General features: G+C 51.0%; 2 protein-coding genes across 4 annotated transcripts in view; one reads left to right on the top strand and one right to left on the bottom strand.

Annotated features, from left to right (window-relative positions):
• The window catches only part of SUN1 (Sad1 and UNC84 domain containing 1), a 160,355-nt gene extending 159,207 nt beyond the window's left edge, over positions 1-1,148 (bottom strand). The window contains exon 1 of the mRNA XM_050784200.1: positions 1,145-1,148. The gene's annotated coding sequence lies outside the window, so the exon portion shown is untranslated. The remainder of the gene's footprint in view (positions 1-1,144) is intronic.
• The window catches only part of PRKAR1B (protein kinase cAMP-dependent type I regulatory subunit beta), a 329,737-nt gene that overhangs the window by 161,374 nt on the left and 150,470 nt on the right, over positions 1-17,893 (top strand). Inside the window, exons 2-3 of one of the 3 annotated variants that reach the window (XM_050784250.1) lie at positions 993-1,111; positions 1,972-2,170. In XM_050784250.1, the coding sequence (XP_050640207.1) occupies positions 1,994-2,170 (177 nt within the window). In that variant the 5' untranslated portion in view covers positions 993-1,111; positions 1,972-1,993. Of the gene's footprint in view, positions 1-655; positions 769-992; positions 1,112-1,971; positions 2,171-17,893 lie in introns of those variants that run through there. The other 2 variants (XM_050784247.1, XM_050784249.1) reach the window with 2 other exon arrangements.

The following is a 17,893-nucleotide window of genomic DNA, read 5'->3' as shown; positions in this document are numbered from 1 at the left end:
TGGGAGGGCTAAGTGGAAACAGTGTGTGTCCAGGTGAGTGTGGAATAGGTGAGCGTGAGATGGGTGAGTGGGATACGTTGAGTGTGTACAGGTGAGTGGGAGATGGGTGAAGATGGGGCAGGAGAGTGGGAGACAGGTGAGCAGGCAACAGGGAAGTCAGCCAGGTGAGTGGAGGACGGGGTGGGGGTGGGGTTGGGGTGGACAGGTGAGTGGAGGACCCAGGAGGCTGGACAGGTGGGTGCACAGGGAGGCAGGTGTCATCTTCTTCACAGCCTGAACTGCCTGCTCCTCTCCTGGCATTTGAAGCCTCTCGGGAGGGGAGATGGAGTTTCTGCCCCCACCCTGGCAGGATGGGGCAACGGTGTGCGGTAGCAGGATGAGGTTTCCCTTTCCTGCAGGGCTGGGCTTGTGGGTTAGGACGGTCACCAAGAGGCTCCTCCTAAGCCTCCATGACCTCTGGACCCCCAGGAAAGGTGGGAAAGAATTTAGGAAGGTCCCGATTTCCCACTGGGTGTCGGGGTGAAGCTGGTGTGCCTAACTGGTGGGAGTCACCTGGGGAAGCCGGGCTGGGCCCACCTGGCCACCCCCTTCTGGCCCTTAAGGCAGAGCGAGACCCCAGGGAACGGGCATGCTTGCTGGGTACGGGAGTTCTTCAGATGCAGGGATGTGACCCTGGTGTGAGCAGCTCAGGCTGCCGCGGTGGTTGTGAATGGGGGGGAGGGGGAGCCCGGGCCATCACAGGCGGCCTCACGGCCTGCATCAGCCAGGGTGGGAGACTCAGGGTCTGAGTGTGGGGGGCAGGGGGCGGCGAGAGCGGGGGTCCTGGCCGCGCTGCGCCTGAACCTGCGCCGGTGGGGGATGGGGCGGGGACGGGGAGGGCCTGGGTGGGCCGGGGTTGGGGGGCCCGCGGGGAGGAATGAATAGGGGGGAGACTGGCTGCAGGCCCGCGCGGGCGGCGTTGGGGGTGCAGCAGCTGCGCGCGGCGCGGGGGCGGGCGTGGAGGGCGGCGCCGCTGCAGTGCGGGGACCCGCTCGCTAGCTCGCTCGCCCGCCGTCCCCGCGCCCCGCGTCCCCGCGCAGCCGCCTCCTGGCCTCGGGCACCGCGCATCCAGGTACGCGGGGCTGGGCTGGGGTCTGCGCTGGGACCCCCGGGCCTGGGAGGCCCCCGGGAATGCGGACATTTGGGAGGGTTTGGCCCCCAACCGGGAGTGGGTCACGCGGGGCAGGGCCGGGCCTGGGGCGCCGGGTCGGGGGTCCCGGGAGGGTCCTCGCCGGCGCAGAGGCCGGGGCTGGGGCGGGGGACGCGGGGTCTCTGGGTGAGCGCCTTCCCGGTGGTCTGGGCACTCTGGGAGCGGCTTGGCAGGGGGCTGGGGTCCTGCGCTCCGCGGTGCGGTGCGGGCCTGGCCTGGCCATGGTGACTTTGCTGCGTGGCCGCGGCATTTGTTCTCCTGCACCCCACCCCCCCACCACCGCCAGCTTCCCTTGTTTACCTGCGTTTCTGTCTTTTCCTGTGCAGAGGCCGGCCCAGCCCATCCACAGCCTCACCCTCATCTCTCCCTCCCCTGAGGCCGCACGCAGGGGCCCCCCAGCATTCACATTTCACACGAGTGCCCCCCCAAAAAGGGGGGATGGAGGAGGGCGAGGCCCAGGAACCCCCGGGCTGGACCCTCAGGGTGCCGGGCCCCCCACTCCTCCCACCCCGGAATCCTCATAACTGCAGAAGGGGCTTCTCAGCCGCGCACCCCTGTCTGAGCCCCCTCCGCCCCTGCCGGGGTCTGTTGGGAGGGAAGGCTCTGGGGGTCGTCACATTTAACACCTCACCTGGCCCCACAGAATAAAGGATCTTTGACAAATGCAGAATCAGTGACTTTCTTCCACGCTCCTGGGAGAAGCCTGCTTCATGCCGCCTGCGTTTATCCGGCGTGCAGCCCCGGGCAGCTCTCAGGCCTGGGGATCTGTGTTTTCTGGACAGGAAGGAAGCAGCCGCCCTCGCCATGGCCTCCCCGCCCGTCTGCCCCTCGGAGGAGGATGAGAGCCTGAAGGGCTGTGAGCTGTACGTGCAACTGCACGGGATCCAGCAGGTCCTCAAAGACTGCATCGTGCACCTCTGCATCTCCAAGCCCGAGCGCCCCATGAAGTTCCTCCGGGAGCACTTCGAGAAGCTGGAGAAGGTGAGTGGCCCCCACTGCCCGCTGCTTCCCTTCGCAGGTGTCCTAGGGCAGAGGCGGTAGCCAGGAAAACCTTCCCTCCATCCTGTGGTCCTCGAAGGTTGGGTGCCCCAGAGACTGTCCGCCATCCTGCAGGTCCTTCCAGAGAAGCGCGGGGAGAGGCCGACCTGGGGCCCACCTTCCCTTGTTTGGTCTCCTGAGATTCATGCCCCGAGCTGGGGTCCTCGGAGCCACAGAATTCGCCCTTCTGCTTCCAGGGGGTTCCAGGTCTTCAGAGCTCTCGTGGAAGGAGGTTCAGGGTTTTAGGTCCAGGTATTTCTGTAGCTTGTGAGGCTCATCGACAGTTTTCAGCTTGAGGAACCGAGATGAGGGCCAGGCCTCGTTAAAGATGCTGTCAGCACTTGGGATAAAAGAAAATAGCTCCCACAGGGTGGCTCACGCCTGTCATCCCAGCACTTTGGGAGGCCAAGACAGGCAGATCACTTGTGGCCAGTAGTTCAGACCAGGTCAGCCAGGCCGATATGAGGAAGCCCCGTCTCTACTTAAAACAATACAAAAATTAGCCGGGTGTGGTGGCGCACGCCTGTAATCCCAGCTACTGGGGTGGTTCAGGCAGGAGAATCACTTGAACCGGGAGGTGGAGGCTGCAGTGAGCCGAGATCGCACCACTGCACTCCACCCTGGGCGACAGAGCAAGACTCTCTCAAAAAAAGAGAGCGAAAATAGCTGCCATGGCTAAGAGGTCAGATTCCACCTTAATCTTGCAGCCCTGGGAAAGGAAAGTGCCCTTCTGCCCGTGTGGTCGGGGAGAAGCCCAGGCCTGCTCTTCTCTCCAGGAATGATGCCTCTCATCCCCTTCCTGGCCTCCTGCATCTGGGTTCTTTTCCTGGAAGTGTGTGGCTGGGAAGTGGCGGCTGGAACAGGAGTCCCTGTGACACCTCCCGCTGCATTCACTCCCCTCTCCGTGGGCTCCTCCCACCCTTGTTCTGGGCCCCACCCCAGGCTCTCTGTGTATCACCTAAGGTTTCTTCTCTTGGTCCTTTTATCACAACTTAACTGTCCCCTGTGCCCATCTCTCCTGGGGACCATTTGGGAACTTGGGAAGCCCAGTTCAGGCCAAGGTCTGCCTTTGAGCACCTGTGAACCACCACGTCCCCATCCAGCGGTGTTTATGCTTTTGACAGGGGCCTCCTGTGATCACATAGTCCTAACGCAAAGGAGTGAATGTAGCTCTTACCCTGGAAGCAATCCGTGAAAAAACATTTTAAAGTAATGCATGCCTATTTAGGAAAATTTGAAAAGGTTGGAAGTGGAAAGAAGAAATAAAAATGCTCCGTAGTCCTCTCTACCGACTTCCCCCTCAAATGTTGTTTTTATAAAAATGTAGTTGTAGGCCAGATATGGTGGCTTATACCTGTAATCCCAACATTTGGGAGGTTGAGGTGGTAATTAATATCCCTTGTGGTCAGGAATTCAACCTTGTCTCTCAAAAATATTTAAAAAGTTTGCTGGGTGTGGTGGCGTCTGCCTGTGGTCCCAGCTACCCAGAGGCTGAGGTGGGAGGATCACTTGAGCCCAGGAGTTTGAGGCTGTGGTGAACCATGATCATATCACCGCACTCCAGCCTGGGCAACAGAGTGAAACCCTGTCTCAGAAATACATACACACACACATGCATATGCACACATGCATACATACATACGTGGATACATACGTACATAAGTCTTAGTTGCAGTCACATTATAGATGCAATTTATATTTCATCTTTTTCATTTTTTATATTTTGTTTAAAGACTTCACTTTAAGTGACTGCACAATGTTCTGTGGAAAAGATATACTAAGGTTTTTCAACCTTTCCCCCATGAGTGAATGGACAATTTAGTTCTTTCCTTTTTTTTTTTAGTATTAAATATTGGGGCCGGCTGGTGCGGTGGCTCATGCCTGTAATCCCAGCACTTTGGGAGGCTGCGGCAGGTGGATCACTTGAGGTCAGGAGTTTGAGACCAGTCTGACCAACGTGGTGAAACCCTGTCTCTACTAAAAATACAAAAATTAGCTGGGCGTGGTGGCGCAGGCCTGTAACCCCAGCTACTCGGGAGGCTGAGGCAGGATGATTGCTTGAACCTGGGAGGTGGAGGTTGCAGTGAGCTGAGATCATGCCACTGCACTCCAGCCTGGGTGACAGAGAGAGACTGTCTCAAAAAAAAAAAAAAAAAAAAAAAAGAAAGAAAGAAAGAAAGAAAAAATTGGGGCCGGCGGGCGCAGTGGCTCATGCCTATAATTCCCGCACTTTGGGAGGCCCAGGAGGGTGGATCACTTGAGCCCAGGAGTTGGAGACCAGCCTGGCCAACATGGTGAAACCCCATCTCTACTAAAAATACAAACATTAGCCGGGTGTGGTGGTGCATGCCTGTAATCCCAGCTACTTGGGAGGCTGAGGCAGAAGAATCATTTGACCGGGGAGGTGGAGGATGCAGTGAGCTGACTGGGACACTGCACTGCAGTCTGGGCGACAGAGCGAGACTCTGTCTCAGAAATAAATAAATTTAAAAAAAAAGTATATGGGAGGATGTGTGTAGGTTACATGCAAATACAACACCATTTTATATCAGGGACTTCAGCATCCATGGGTTCTAGTATCCTTAGAGATTCTAGAACCATCTCCCATGGATACCAGGGGATGACTGTACCACACACCGGGCATCTTAAACAACAGAAACATCTCCTCCCACAGTTCTGGAGGCTGAAGTCTGAGATCAAGGTGTGGTGGGATGGCTCCTTCTGGGTCTGTGCGGGAGAAGGTTCTGTGTCTCCCCCACTCTGGGTGGTGCTGGTGATCTTGGGTGGTCCAGGCTGGAAGTCTGAGATCAAGGTGTGGCGGGATGGCTCCTTCGGGGTCTGTGTGGGAGAAGGTTCTGGGTCTCCCCAGCTCTGGGTGGTGCTGGCGATCTTGGGTGGTCCAGGCTGGAAGTCTGAAATGAAGGTGTGGCGGGATGGCTCCTTCGGGGTCCGTGCAGGAGAAGGTTCTGGGTCTCCCCCGCTCCGGGTGGTGCTGGCGATCTTGAGTGGTCCAGGCTGGCAGACGCATCACGGGTCCCTGCCTTTATCTTCACGTGGCGTTCTGCCCCCGTCAGTGTCTGTGTCCAGATCTCCCCTTTTCACAGGGACACCAGTCATCCTGGACCAAGGCCACCCCAATGACCTCTTGTAACTTCATCACCTCCGTCAAGACCCAGCCTCCAAATAAAGTCAACTTCTGAGGTCCTGAGGTTAGGACTCCAGAGCGTCTATTTTTGGGGACACGATTCACTGATCCCAGCGGCCTTCTTGGGCGTGGGCAGGGCAGTTTTTCTCAGGCCTTCCTCCAACAGCAAGCCATTGCTGAGTGAAAATAGCAGGTTGCAAGATAGGATCTGTGGTACAGTTCCATTTTTGTCGAAAGTGATGCCAACGATAATGTGTTATATGCAAAGAAAAAAGTCTGAGGGGCGTCCACCAAAATGTTGATAAGAGTGGCGTCTCAGGGCATGATTACGGGTGATTTTTGTTTCTGTGTTCTGCAGTAGCCGATAGGACCTTTGGGGCGCTTTCGTGAAGTCTTTGAAGTCGCGTGCATGTTCTACGTGTGGGTGTGTTTAACTGGGAAGAATGCCCCTCAGCTTGCGATGGGAGCTGAGATCCCCAAATATAAACCACCCAACAGGGCCCTAAAATTCCGTGGAGACTCATTTTCTGCTGTGTTTTCTGGACCAGTGAGGTGCTGTGGAATGTTTGCAATAGAACCAGGAAGTGTGCCTCTGGGTAGGGCAGCAGCCCTGGTGGAGAGGGGGCAAGGTCTGGGCCACTCCCTCAAGGCCAGCCAGGGCTGAGTGGTGGGCAGAAGCCTCTGATGGAGGGTTTTTCTCCACTTGTATCCCAAGCAGGGTGCATGTTCGTGAGGCTTTCATAAAGCACCTGGGATAAAGTCACACAGGCCGGCAGGGGTGACCCAGCTCTCGGAGTGCCATCCGGGCTGGGCCTCTGTTGCTCTGGCCTTCATGAGTGAGTTTTTCTGTGGTGGAGACTTAAGCAGACAAAATACTCCTTATTTGGGCCAGGTGCGATGGCTCATGCCTGTAATCCCAGCACTTTGGGAGGCTGAGGCAGACAGATCACGAGGTCAGGAGATCGAGGCCATTCTGGTTAACACAGTGAAACCCCGTCTCTACTTAAAAAAAAAAAGAAACTATTGCCGGGTGTGGCGGCATGCGCCTGTAGTCCCAGCTACTTGGGAGGCTGAGGCAGGAGAATCACTTGAACCCAGGAGGTGGAGGTTTCAGTGAGCCCAGATTGTGCCACTGCACTCTAGAATGGGTGACAGAGCGAGACCCCATCTCAAAAACAAACAAACAAAAAATTCTTATTTGATGGCAAAACACAGTGTGGGAGTTTCCCGAGCAAGATGTGATCTTTCCGAAGATTATCTAAAATAACGCCGTCAATCTTCTTTTTTGAGACAGGGTCTGGCTCTGTTGTCCAGGCTGGAGTACAGTGGCATGATTTCAGCTCACTGCAACCTCCACCTCTCAGGCTCAAGCCATCCTCCCACCTCAGCCTCCCGAGTAGCTGGGACTACAGGTGCCCGCCACCATGCCTGGCTAATTTTTGTGTTTTTTGTAGAGAGAGAGTTTCTACATGTTGCCCAGGCTGGTCTTGAACTCCTGAGCTCAAGCGATCCTCCCTGCTCAGCTTCCCGAAGTGCCGGGGTTATAGATGTGAGCCACCGTGCCTGGCTCATCTGTTTTTCTTTCTCTTTCTTTCTTTTTGCCTTTCCTTCCTTCCTTCCTTCTTTCCTTCCTTCCTTCCTTCCTTCCTTCCTTCCTTCCTTCCTTCCTTCCTTCCTTCCTTCCTTCCTTCCTTTTCCTTCCTTCCTTCCTTTTCCTTCCTTCCTTCCTTCCTTCCTTCCTTCCTTCCTTCCTTCCTTCCTTCCTTCCTTCCCTTCCTTTCCTTCCTTTCCTTCCTTTCCTTCCCTTCCTTCCCTTCCTTTTCTTCCTTTCCTTTCTTTCTTTTTTGTTTTTGACGGAGTTTTACTCTTATTGCCCAGGCTGGAGAGCAGTGGCACGATCTCAGCTTACTGCAACCTCTGCCTCCTGGGTTCAAGCAATTCTCCTGCCTCAGCCTCCTGAGTAGCTGGGATTACAGGCGTGTGCCACCATGCCTGGCTAATTTTGTATTTTCAGTAGAGACGGGGTTTCACCATGTTGGTCAGGCTGGTCTCGAACTCCTGACCTCAGGTGATCCACCTGCCTTGGCCTCCCAATGTGTTGGGATTAGAGACGCGAGCCACAGCGCCCGCCTCATCTGTGTTTTTCTGCATGAGCAGGTCCTGCATTTTTATTGCTGGCAGTGTCCTGTTGCATAGATGGATTGCAGCTTGTCTGTCCTGTGCCCTGTCTAGGAACACTTGGATTCTTTCCAGTTTTTGCCGACTACAAATAAAGCTGCTATAAATATTCGTCTTACAGGTTTTTAATGTGGAAGAAGGTTTTTATTTCCCTTGAGTAAATATTTAGTAGTGAGATTCCTGGGTCATAGGGTAAGTGTATGTTTATAAGAAACTGCCAAACTGTTTTCCAGGATGTCTGTCCTATCTTGTGTTCCAAGCAGCCATGATTCTTGTTCCTCAGTATCGGCAGCCTTTGATACTGTCAGTTTTAGAAAACGTTTAGCCATTCTAATAGGTATATGGTGGCACCTAAAGTGGATTTTTTTTTTTTTTTTTTTGATGGAGTCTTGCTCTGTCACCCAGGCTGGAGGGCAAGGGCATGATCTCGGTTTACTGCAGCCTCTGCCTCCTGGGTTCAGGTGATTTTCAAGTGATTTTCCTGCCTCAGGCTCCCGAGTAGCTGCGTTTATAGGCATGTGCCACCACGCCCGGCTAATTTTTGTATTTTTAGTAGAGATGGGGTTTCACCATGTTGGCCAGGTTGGTCTTGAACTCCTGACCTCAGCTGCTCCACCCGCCTGGGCCTCCCAAAGTGCTGGGATTACAGGCATGAGCCACCGCGCCTGGCCCTAAAGTGGTTTTATTTTACATTTCCTGATGACTAGAGTTCTTGAGGATGTTTTCATACGCTTATTTTCCACTCAAATATCTTCTTTGGTGAAGTGTCTGTTCATGTATTTTGTCCATGTTTCTTATTAGGTTGTCTGTTTTCTTACTACTGAGTTTCAAAATTTTGTATAAACTGTCAGATATTTAATTTACAAAATATTTTCTTCTAGTGTGAGGCTTGTTTATTTTTTAATTTATTCTGAGGCAGAGTCTTGCTTTGTTAACCAGGCTGGAGTGCGGTGGCGCGATCTTAGCTCACTGCAACCTGTGCCTCCTGGGTTCAAGTGATTCTCCTGCCTCAGCCTCCTGAGTAGCTGGGATTGCAGGCATCATGCCTGGCTAATTTTTGTATTTTTGGTAGGGACGGGATTTCCCCATGTTGCCCAGGCTGGTTTCGAACTCTTGACCTCAAGTGATCCACCCACCTCGGCCTCCCAAAGTGCTGGGATTGCAGGTGTGAGCCACCGCACCCGAGCACAGTTTGCATATTTCAAGGAATTATTCCATTTCACTTAAGTTGTTAAATTTGTGAATATAGAGTAATATTACCTCATCCTTTTAATGTCTGTACTGTTTGTATTATTTCATTCCTGAGATGGTAATTTCTGGCTTTTCTTTTTTGCTTGATCAGTCTGACTAAAAGTTTATCAATTTTACTGATCTTTTCAAAGAGTTAGATTTTAATTTCATCGATTTTCTCTATTTTTGTTTAGATTTTGTTGGTTTCTCTTATTTTTATTATTTCATTTCTTCTGCAGTCTTTGGGTTTTATCTATTCTTAAAATTTCTTAAGGTGAAATTTTAGATGATTAAGGCTTTTGTCTGATAGAAATATATAATGCTACAGATTTTTCTCTAAAGCACTGTTGTAGCTATATTTCACAGATCTTGATATGCTGTATTTTCTATTTAGCCCAAAATATTTTCTGTTTTCCCTTGAGATTTCCTCTTTGGTTCCTCTTATTTAGAAATTTGTTGTCTAATTTCCAAATATTTGGGGATTTTTTTTTTGATATCTCTCTTTTGTTTATTTCTGGTTTAATTTCATTGTGGTCAGGGAACATACCTTGTGTGATTTTGAATCTTTATTTGGTTAGGGTGTGGTTTATGGTTGATCATATGCTTTATCTTGGTGAATGTCACATGTGCCCTTGGAAACAATGTGTGCTGCTGTTGGGTGGTGTGTTCTGGAAATGTCGGGTGGTGTGTTCTGGAACTGTTGGGTGGTGTGTTCTGGAAATGCTGGGTGGTGTGTTCTGGAAATGTTGGGTGGTGTGTTCTGGAAATATTGGGTGGTGTGTTCTGGAAATGTTGGGTGGTGTGTTCTGGAAATATTGGGTGATGTGTTCTGTGAATGTTGGGTGGTGTGTTCTGTAAATGTTGGGTGGTGTGTTCTGGAAATGGTGGTGGTGTGTTCTGGAATTGTTGGGTGGTGTGTTCTGGAACTGTTGGGTGGTGTGTTCTGTAAATGTTGGGTGGTGTGTTCTGGAAATGGTGGTGGTGTGTTCTGGAATTGTTGGGTGGTGTGTTCTGGAAATGTTGGGTGGTGTGTTCTGGAAATGCTGGGTGGTGTGTTCTGGAAATGTTGGTGGTGTGTTCTGGAACTGTTGGGTGGTGTGTTCTGGAACTGTTGGGTGGTGTGTTCTGTAAATGTTGGGTGGTGTGTTCTGTAAATGTTGGGTGGTGTGTTCTGGAAATGGTGGTGGTGTGTTCTGGAATTGTTGGGTGGTGTGTTCTGGAACTGTTGGGTGGTGTGTTCTGTAGATGTTGGGTGGTGTGTTCTGGAAATGGTGGTGGTGTGTTCTGGAATTGTTGGGTGGTGTGTTCTGGAAATGTTGGGTGGTGTGTTCTGGAATTGTTGGGTGGTGTGTTCTGGAAATGTTGGGTGGTGTTTTCTGGAAATGTTGGGTGGTGTGTTGGGGAAATATTGGGTGATGTGTTCTGTAAATGTTGGGTGGTGTGTTCTGTAGATGTTGGGTGATGTGTTCTGGAAATGGTGGTGTGTTCTGGAGATGTTGGGTGGTGTGTTCTGGAAATGTTGGGTGGTGTGTTCTGGAACTGTTGGGTGATGTGTTCTCGAAATGTTGGGTGGTGTGTTCTGGAAATGGTGTGTTCTGGAAATGTTGGGTGGTGTGTTCTGTAAATGTTGGTGAAGTCTAGTTGTTTGAGGTGTTGTTCAGGTTAGAGTCTTTTGCATTCTTGCTGATTTTTTTGTTTTTTGAGGCAGAGTCTCACTCTGTCGCCCAGGCTGGAGTGCAGTGGCGCAATCTCAGCTCACTCCCAAGCTCTGCCTCCTGGGTTCACGCCATTCTTCTGCCTCATCCTCCCGAGTAGCTGGGACTACAGGCGACTGCCACCACGCCTTGCTAATTTTTTTGGTATTTTTAGTAGAGACGGGGTTTCACTGTGTTAGCTAGGATGGTCTTGATCTCCTGACCTTGTGGTCTGCCTGCCATGCCCTCCCAAAGTGCTGGGATTACAGGCATGAGCCACCGCGCCTGGCCCATTCTTGCTGATTTTTTTTGGCCCCTTGTTATACCTACTACCAAAGAACACCATTGAAACTTCCAAATATAATTTGTCTGTTTCTTCTTTAATTCTGTCAGTTTTTGCTTTATGTGTTTTGGAGCTCTGTTATTAGTTGCATATACATTTGGGGTTGCTATGTTTTCATGATGAATAAACCCTCTTATCATTATTCAATGTTTCTCTTTGTTCCTGGTAATTTTCATTGTTCTGAAGTCTGCTTTATCTGATATTAATACAGCCACATTATTAGGATTTGTGTGATTAATCTTTTCTATCCTCTTATTTTAGCTATATCAGTGAAGGATGTCTTATAGATAGCATATACTTGGTTTTCATTTTTTATGTGATTTGACAGTGTCTTTTAGTTGGTGTGTTTATTCACTTTAAAAAAGAAAATACTATTTGTTACTATATATGTAGTATATACAGTATATATAGCATAGTATATATTATGATGCGTCTTTTTTTTTTTTTTTTGAGACAAAGTCTCGCTCTTGGCCGAGCGTGGTGGCTCAAGCCTGTAATCCCAGCACTTTGGGAGGCCGAGACGGGCGGATCACGAGGTCAGGAGATCGAGACCATCCTGGCTAACATGGTGAAACCCCGTCTCTACTAAAAAATACAAAAAACTAGCCGGGCGAGGTGGTGGGCGCCTGTAGTCCCAGCTACTCGGGAGGCTGAGGCAGGAGAATGGCAGGAACCCGGGAGGCGGAGCTTGCAGTGAGCTGAGATCCGGCCACTGCACTCCAGCCTGGGCGACAGAGCGAGACTCTGTCTCAAAAAATAAAAAAAATTAAAAAAGTCTTGCTCTGTCGCCCAGGCTGGAGTGCAGTGGCATGAGCTCCACTCTCTGCAGACTCCACCTCCCAGGTTCACGCCATCCTTCTGCCTCAGTCTACCAAGTAGCTGGGACTACAGGTGCCTGCCACCACGCCTGGCTAATTTTTTGTTTTTTAGTAGAGATGGGGTTTCACTGTGTTAGCCAGGATGGTCTCGATATCCTGACCTCAGGATCCGCCCACCTCAGCCTCCCAAAGTGCTGGGATTACAGATGTGAGCCACTGCGCCCTGCCAATTTTTACTTTTAACACTTTCACATACTTTAAGTAATTTAAGAGGGGCAAATAGTCTAGAAGATGTACCTGGGTATTTACCATTTCTATCGCTCTTCTGTGGTTCCTGAATTGTTTTTCTTTCCCTCTGGGATCATTTCCCCCACCAGCCTGAAGAATTTGCTTTAGCATTCCTCTTAGAGCAGGATTGCTGGTGACGGATTCTTAGTTTCCTTCATCTGAGAATCTCTCTGGTTTGTCTTCATTCCTGAAGGACAAGGACATGTTTGCAGATACAGGATTCTGAGTAGAGAGTGATTTTATTTCAGCAGTTTAAAGATGTCTTCCCATTGTTCTTTATGGTTTCTGATGGCAAATCAGCCTTTTGAATCCTCATTTGCTTTATTTTATGTTTCTTTTCTCTGGCTTCTTTCATGATTTTTCCTGTGTATTTAGTTTCTCAGAGTTGAAGTACAATGTGTCTAAGTTTGATTTTCTTTGAGTTTCTCTTGTTTTCCTTTGCTCTTGAATCTGAATATTTACACCTTTCAACATTTGAGAAGTTTTCAACCATCATGTCTTCAAATATATTTTTCTGTACCAATCTCTTTTTCCTCTCCTTCAGGGACTCCAGTGACATAAATGTTAGATTTTTAAATATTTTCCCACAAGTCCCTGAGGCTCTGTTAAATCAATCCCTTTCCTTCCCTCCCCTCCCTTCCCCTCCCCTCCCCTCCCCTCCCCTCCCTTCCCTTCCCTTCCCTTCCCTTCCCTTTCCGATAGAGTCGCACTCTCTCACCCAGGCCAGAGTGCAGTGGCGCGATCTCGGCTTACTGCAACCTCTGCCTCCTGGGTTTAGGCAATTCTCCTGCCTCAGCCTCCAGAGTAGCTGGGATTGCAGATGTGCACCACCATGCCTGGCTAATTTTTGTATTTTGGTTAGAGATGGGGCTTAGCCATGTTGGCCAGGCTGGTCTCGAACTCCTGACCTGAGGTGATCCACCCGCCTCAGCCTCCCAAAGTGCTGGGATTACAGGCATGAGCCACGATGCCTGGCCGACCCATCCTTTTGGTGGGATGATTTCTGTTGGTCGCTCTTCAAACTAACCAACTCTATCCTCTGTCATATCCATTCTGCAAATGATCCCATCTAGTGAATTTTAAATTTTCTGTTACTTTATTTTTCAGTTCTAAAATTTGTATTTATTTTTCAGTTCTAAATTTTTTATTTGGTAGTTCCTCCTCTTCCTACTCCTCCTCTTGTTCTCCTTCTCCTCCTTTCTTCTTCCTTTTTTCTTTTTAAATAAATTTGATTTCTTTGCTGATAATTCCCCCACCAATTCCAAGAGTATTCACCTTCACTTCATGGAAAATAGTTAAAATTGCTGCTTTAGAGTGTTAACCTGATAATCCCATCATCTCTGGCATCTGGAGATTGTCAGCCATGGATTGTCTTTTCCTGTGAGAGCTGACCAGACTTTCCTAGTTCCTTTTTTTTTATTCTGTAATTTAAAACTTTTAATTAAAAAGTAAACTTTAATGTCAAAAATGCAAACTTGGGGAAGACAGAAAAGATCACACACAGGGCTGTCACTTCATACTTGGAAGGTTGCACAGCGGCCGGGCAGAGGTGCTCCTCACTTCCCAGACGGGGCGGCCGCGCAGAGGCGCTTCTCACTTTCCAGATGGGGTGGCAGCCAGGCAGAGGCGCTCTCCCCTAGTTCTTGATATATTGAATAATTTGTCAAGTAACGGCCGGGCGCGGTGGCTCAAGCCTGTAATCCCAGCACTTTGGGAGGCCGAAACGGGCGGATCACGAGGTCAGGAGATCGAGACCATCCTGGCTAACACGGTGAAACCCCGTCTCTACTAAAAAATACAGAAAACTAGCCGGGCGCGGTGGCGGGCGCCTGTAGTCCCAACTACTCGGGAGGCTGAGGCAGGAGAATGGCGTGAACCCGGGAGGCGGAGCTTGCAGTGAGCTGAGATCTGGCCACTGCACTCCAGCCTGGGCGACAGAGCGAGACTCCGTCTCAAAAAAAAAAAAAAAAAATTGTCAAGTAACTGGATTATATACTAGACATTTTCTATATTATGTTGTCAAACTTTGGGTCCTATTAAAATCTTATGGAGAATGTTGATATTTTTGTTTTAGCAGGAAATCAGTTGATGAGGTTCAGACTGCAAGTTCTCTCTCACCCTTGGTGGGTGACGATGCCAATACGAGTTCCGTTTCCAAGCGTTTGTAGTGCTGCTTCGGCACACCCTTGAGTGGGTCGCTTGGGGGCTCGTCTGGGACTTGGACAATGTTTTGCTTGCAGCCCAGTCCTCAGCGCCTTTGTTATGGTTCTCTGTGTTCTGTGCATATGAAACTTGGGGGGTTGACCCTCACACTTGTATCAGTTCATGGAATTCCGGGACCCCCATTTTGTCCTTTCTCCTCTGTGGGGTTTCTCTCACATTCTCCATCCAAGAGAGATCCTACCTCTGGCACACAAATCAAATATGCCTGTTTCTCTCCCTGCCACCCCTTTCCTAGCCCAAGCTACTGTCCTCTTGACTGAATGACTGCAGAAGCCTCTCTGCTTCCCATCGGGCCTCGTGCTCCATTTTCCACATCAGTCACAGCTGGAGCCATCTTCCAGAAACACAAATGGAACTGCATCCCCTTCTTAAAACCTTCCCAAACCTTCCCAGTGCTCTCCTAACAAATCTAAGCTCCTTCCTGCCTCACGGGGTCTGGCTCCTGCCTGCCTTTCCACTGCAGCCCGTGGCCGCCCAAGGGCTCTGGCCAGCACTGTCCTGTCACCTGGAGCGTCCTCCCCACCCCTCCTGCAGCTGGCCGCTCTTCAACACTTGCTTTAGGGGCACGGCTGCTTCCTCAGAGAGCCTCTCACCACAATCCTGTCTTGGGTGAGCTCAGAGGAGGAGATCTAGGCTTGAGCTCCAACCCCAAGTCCCAGCTCTGCAGGGAGGGAGGATCTTTAGTGTCCTCTGGCCCTCCCAGCTCACTACTTGGTGACCATGACAGTGTGTGATGGACTGAGGTGGTATCTGCCCACTCCTTCCTCCAGCCGTGCCCTCTGCCCTTCCTACCCAGGGTGTTCCTGCGTTGGGAGGGGCCCCGACCATCAGCGCCTTCCTGCTTTGGGAGTCAGTGCCTCCCAACGCAGGAACACCCAGATACGGCACGTGGTGCTTTGCATACTTTATCTCATCAAATTCTCATGCAGGCCTGGTCAGATGAGATGTTGACACTCCCATCTTACAGATGAGAAAATGGGTGCTGGAGAGAGAACGCCGGTTCCCAGGGTCAGCCAGGGAGAGTCATGGAGCTGGACGCAAACCCAGGCATGCCTCTGAGGCCACACCCTTCCCACCTTGCCTGTGGGCCCTGGCCGCCAGCGCGTTGGGGCAGGGTGCCGGGTTCTCCCGGCGTTGGCTCTGATGGTGGATCCCCCGCCTTCTGCTTCTTTCTTGTCCTCCATCCTAGGAACTCAGGCTTCTCCGCCTTCGCACTACAAGGCTGGTGCCCCTGTGTGTGGCAGGCTGGAGCTGGGATGCTGCCCTCCAGGAGGGAGAGGCTGAATTCCCAGCTGCTGCTGCTGTGTGGGGAGAGGTGGGGTGGGGGGGACAGCTGCCATGGTGGGTGAGGGAGTGAGTGCGTGCGCATGTGTGCGTGAGTGACATGTACACACGCTCGCCCAGATGCAGACACAGGCACACACAGGCAAGGATGTACTGTTGCCACCGAGGGGGAGGGTACGTGGAGTCGTGTGTTCACATGCATTAAAACACATGCACTTACCCAGATGCATAGCTGTGCACACACCTGGACATACTCAGCTTACCCCGAGAGTGGTGGATGTAAGGGGTGTGTTTGCATGCACGTGTACATGCTCACACACGTACTTAACTAGATGTGTACACGCTCACACATGTACTGACCTAGATATGTACATGTTCACACATATGTGCACACACTTACATGTACTTACCTAGATGTGCACACACTCACACACGTACCTATCTGGATGTGCACATGCTCACACATATGTACTTACCTGGATATGTACACACTCACACACGTACACACAAATACATAGATATGTACACATTCACACATGTGCGCACGCTCACACATGTACTTACCTAGATACACACACACTAACACATACTTAGATGTGCACACACCCACACACATACTTAGATGTGCACACACCCACACACACGTACTTACCTAGATACACGCACACTCACATGTACTTAGATACACACTCACACACACGTAGTTACCTAGATACACACATGTACTTACCTAGATACACACACACGTAGTTACCTAGATACACACACACATATACTTACCTGGATACACACACGTACACGTACTGACCTCGATACACACACACACGTACTTACCTAGATGTGCACATGTGCACACGTACAGACGTGCCGTCTGCTTCTGAAGGTGAGCGGGGCCCTCGCCTGTGCTCACACCCTTCTGTGTACACTCTGCCTCACTGGGATTTGCATCTTCATCTTCTATTTTTATTTTATTTTATTAATTTTTAATTTTCTTAATTTTTTTTTTTTTTGAGACGGAGTCTCGCTCTGTCACCCAGGCTGGAGTGCAGTGGCGCGATCTCGGCTCACTGCAAGCTCTGCCTCCCAGGTTCACGCCATTCTCCTGCCTCAGCCTCCCTAGAAGCTGGGACTACAGGCGCCCACCACCACGCCCGGCTAATTTTTTTGTATTTTTAGTAGAGACGGGGTTTCACCGTGTTTGCCAGGATGGTCTCAATCTCCTGACCTCGTGATCCACCCACCTTGGCCTCCCAAAGTGCTGGGATTACAGGCGTGAGCCACCGTGCCCGGCCTAATTTTCTTAATTTTTTATAGAGATGAAGTCTCCCTATGTGGCCCAGGCTGGTCTTGAACTCCTGACCTCAAGTGATCTGCCTGCCTTGGCCTCCATAAGTGCTGGGGTTACAGACATGAGCCACTGTGCCAGGCCCAGCCTGTTAATTTCTAATTCGTTTCCTCTCTCCTCTCCTCCCCTCCCCTGCCCTCCTCTCCTCTCCTTTCCTCCTTTCCTTTCCTTTTTCTTTCCCTTTGTTTGCTGTACTCTCTGTGTGAGGCCTGGTACACAGTAGATGCTCAGTAAATGAAGACCTTGCGTTTCTCTTCCAACCTTGCCACTGAATGGTTGGGTTCCCCTGAAGAAATCCTTTACCCTCTCTGGGCCTCGGTTTCTCCACCTCATGGCTGGGGATGATTTGCCCCTGCTCGGTGGGCTTATGGGCCCTGGCCTGGGGTTAGTACCATCTGACCCCTCTCCTGGAGACCCCTGGTCCTCAAATACAACTGGCCCTTGAGACTTAGGGTTTCCCAGAGTGCAGAGGGGCTGTCTTTGTGCTGCTCATAGAACTGCTCGGGGGAGGTGGTCCAGAAACACCACTCATGCCTGCCCGGCACGCAGCGGACAGCCCCATGGAAGCCTAGACACCCTCCGTGGAAGGCATCAGACGGGGTGGACCAGCCGCCTCTCCGAAATGTTGAAGGCATCAGGCAGGGTGGACCAGCCGCCTCTCAGAAATGTCGAAGGCATCAGCCAGGGTGGACCAGCCACCTCTCAGAAATGTCGAAGGCATCAGCCAGGTGGATCAGCCGCCTCTCAGAAATCCCTTTCAGTGGGAGGGGCAGGCTGCGTCCCCGTGGGAGCGAGAACCGGGCCGCAGGCAGGAACGAGGAATTCCACTGCCGGTAAGCCCTGCGTGTAGGCTTCTCTCGGGAGGATAAACTTGGGTCCAAAAAAATCTCTTTAGATTCCATCTCCACCCCAGACTCCGCCCAAATATTTTCTTTTCCGGGCTGGATGTTTGTACTTCATCCCCCTGTGTGGGACGGGACAGGACCAGGACAATCCCCAGGGCCGGGCTACTCCATTCTGGGGCACATTCTGGCCACGGAGCTTTCTGGAAACCCTGTTCCCACAGTGTTGTTACAAAGATGTCTTTGGCCTGGAAAAGCCTGTCCCGGCCCCACGAC

The sequence above is a fragment of the Macaca thibetana genome, chromosome 3 (genome assembly GCF_024542745.1).
Source record: "Macaca thibetana thibetana isolate TM-01 chromosome 3, ASM2454274v1, whole genome shotgun sequence".
Lineage (NCBI taxonomy): Eukaryota > Metazoa > Chordata > Mammalia > Primates > Cercopithecidae > Macaca > Macaca thibetana.
Note: the sequence above shows the minus strand (reverse complement) of the source record. Positions and strands in the feature narration are given on the sequence as shown.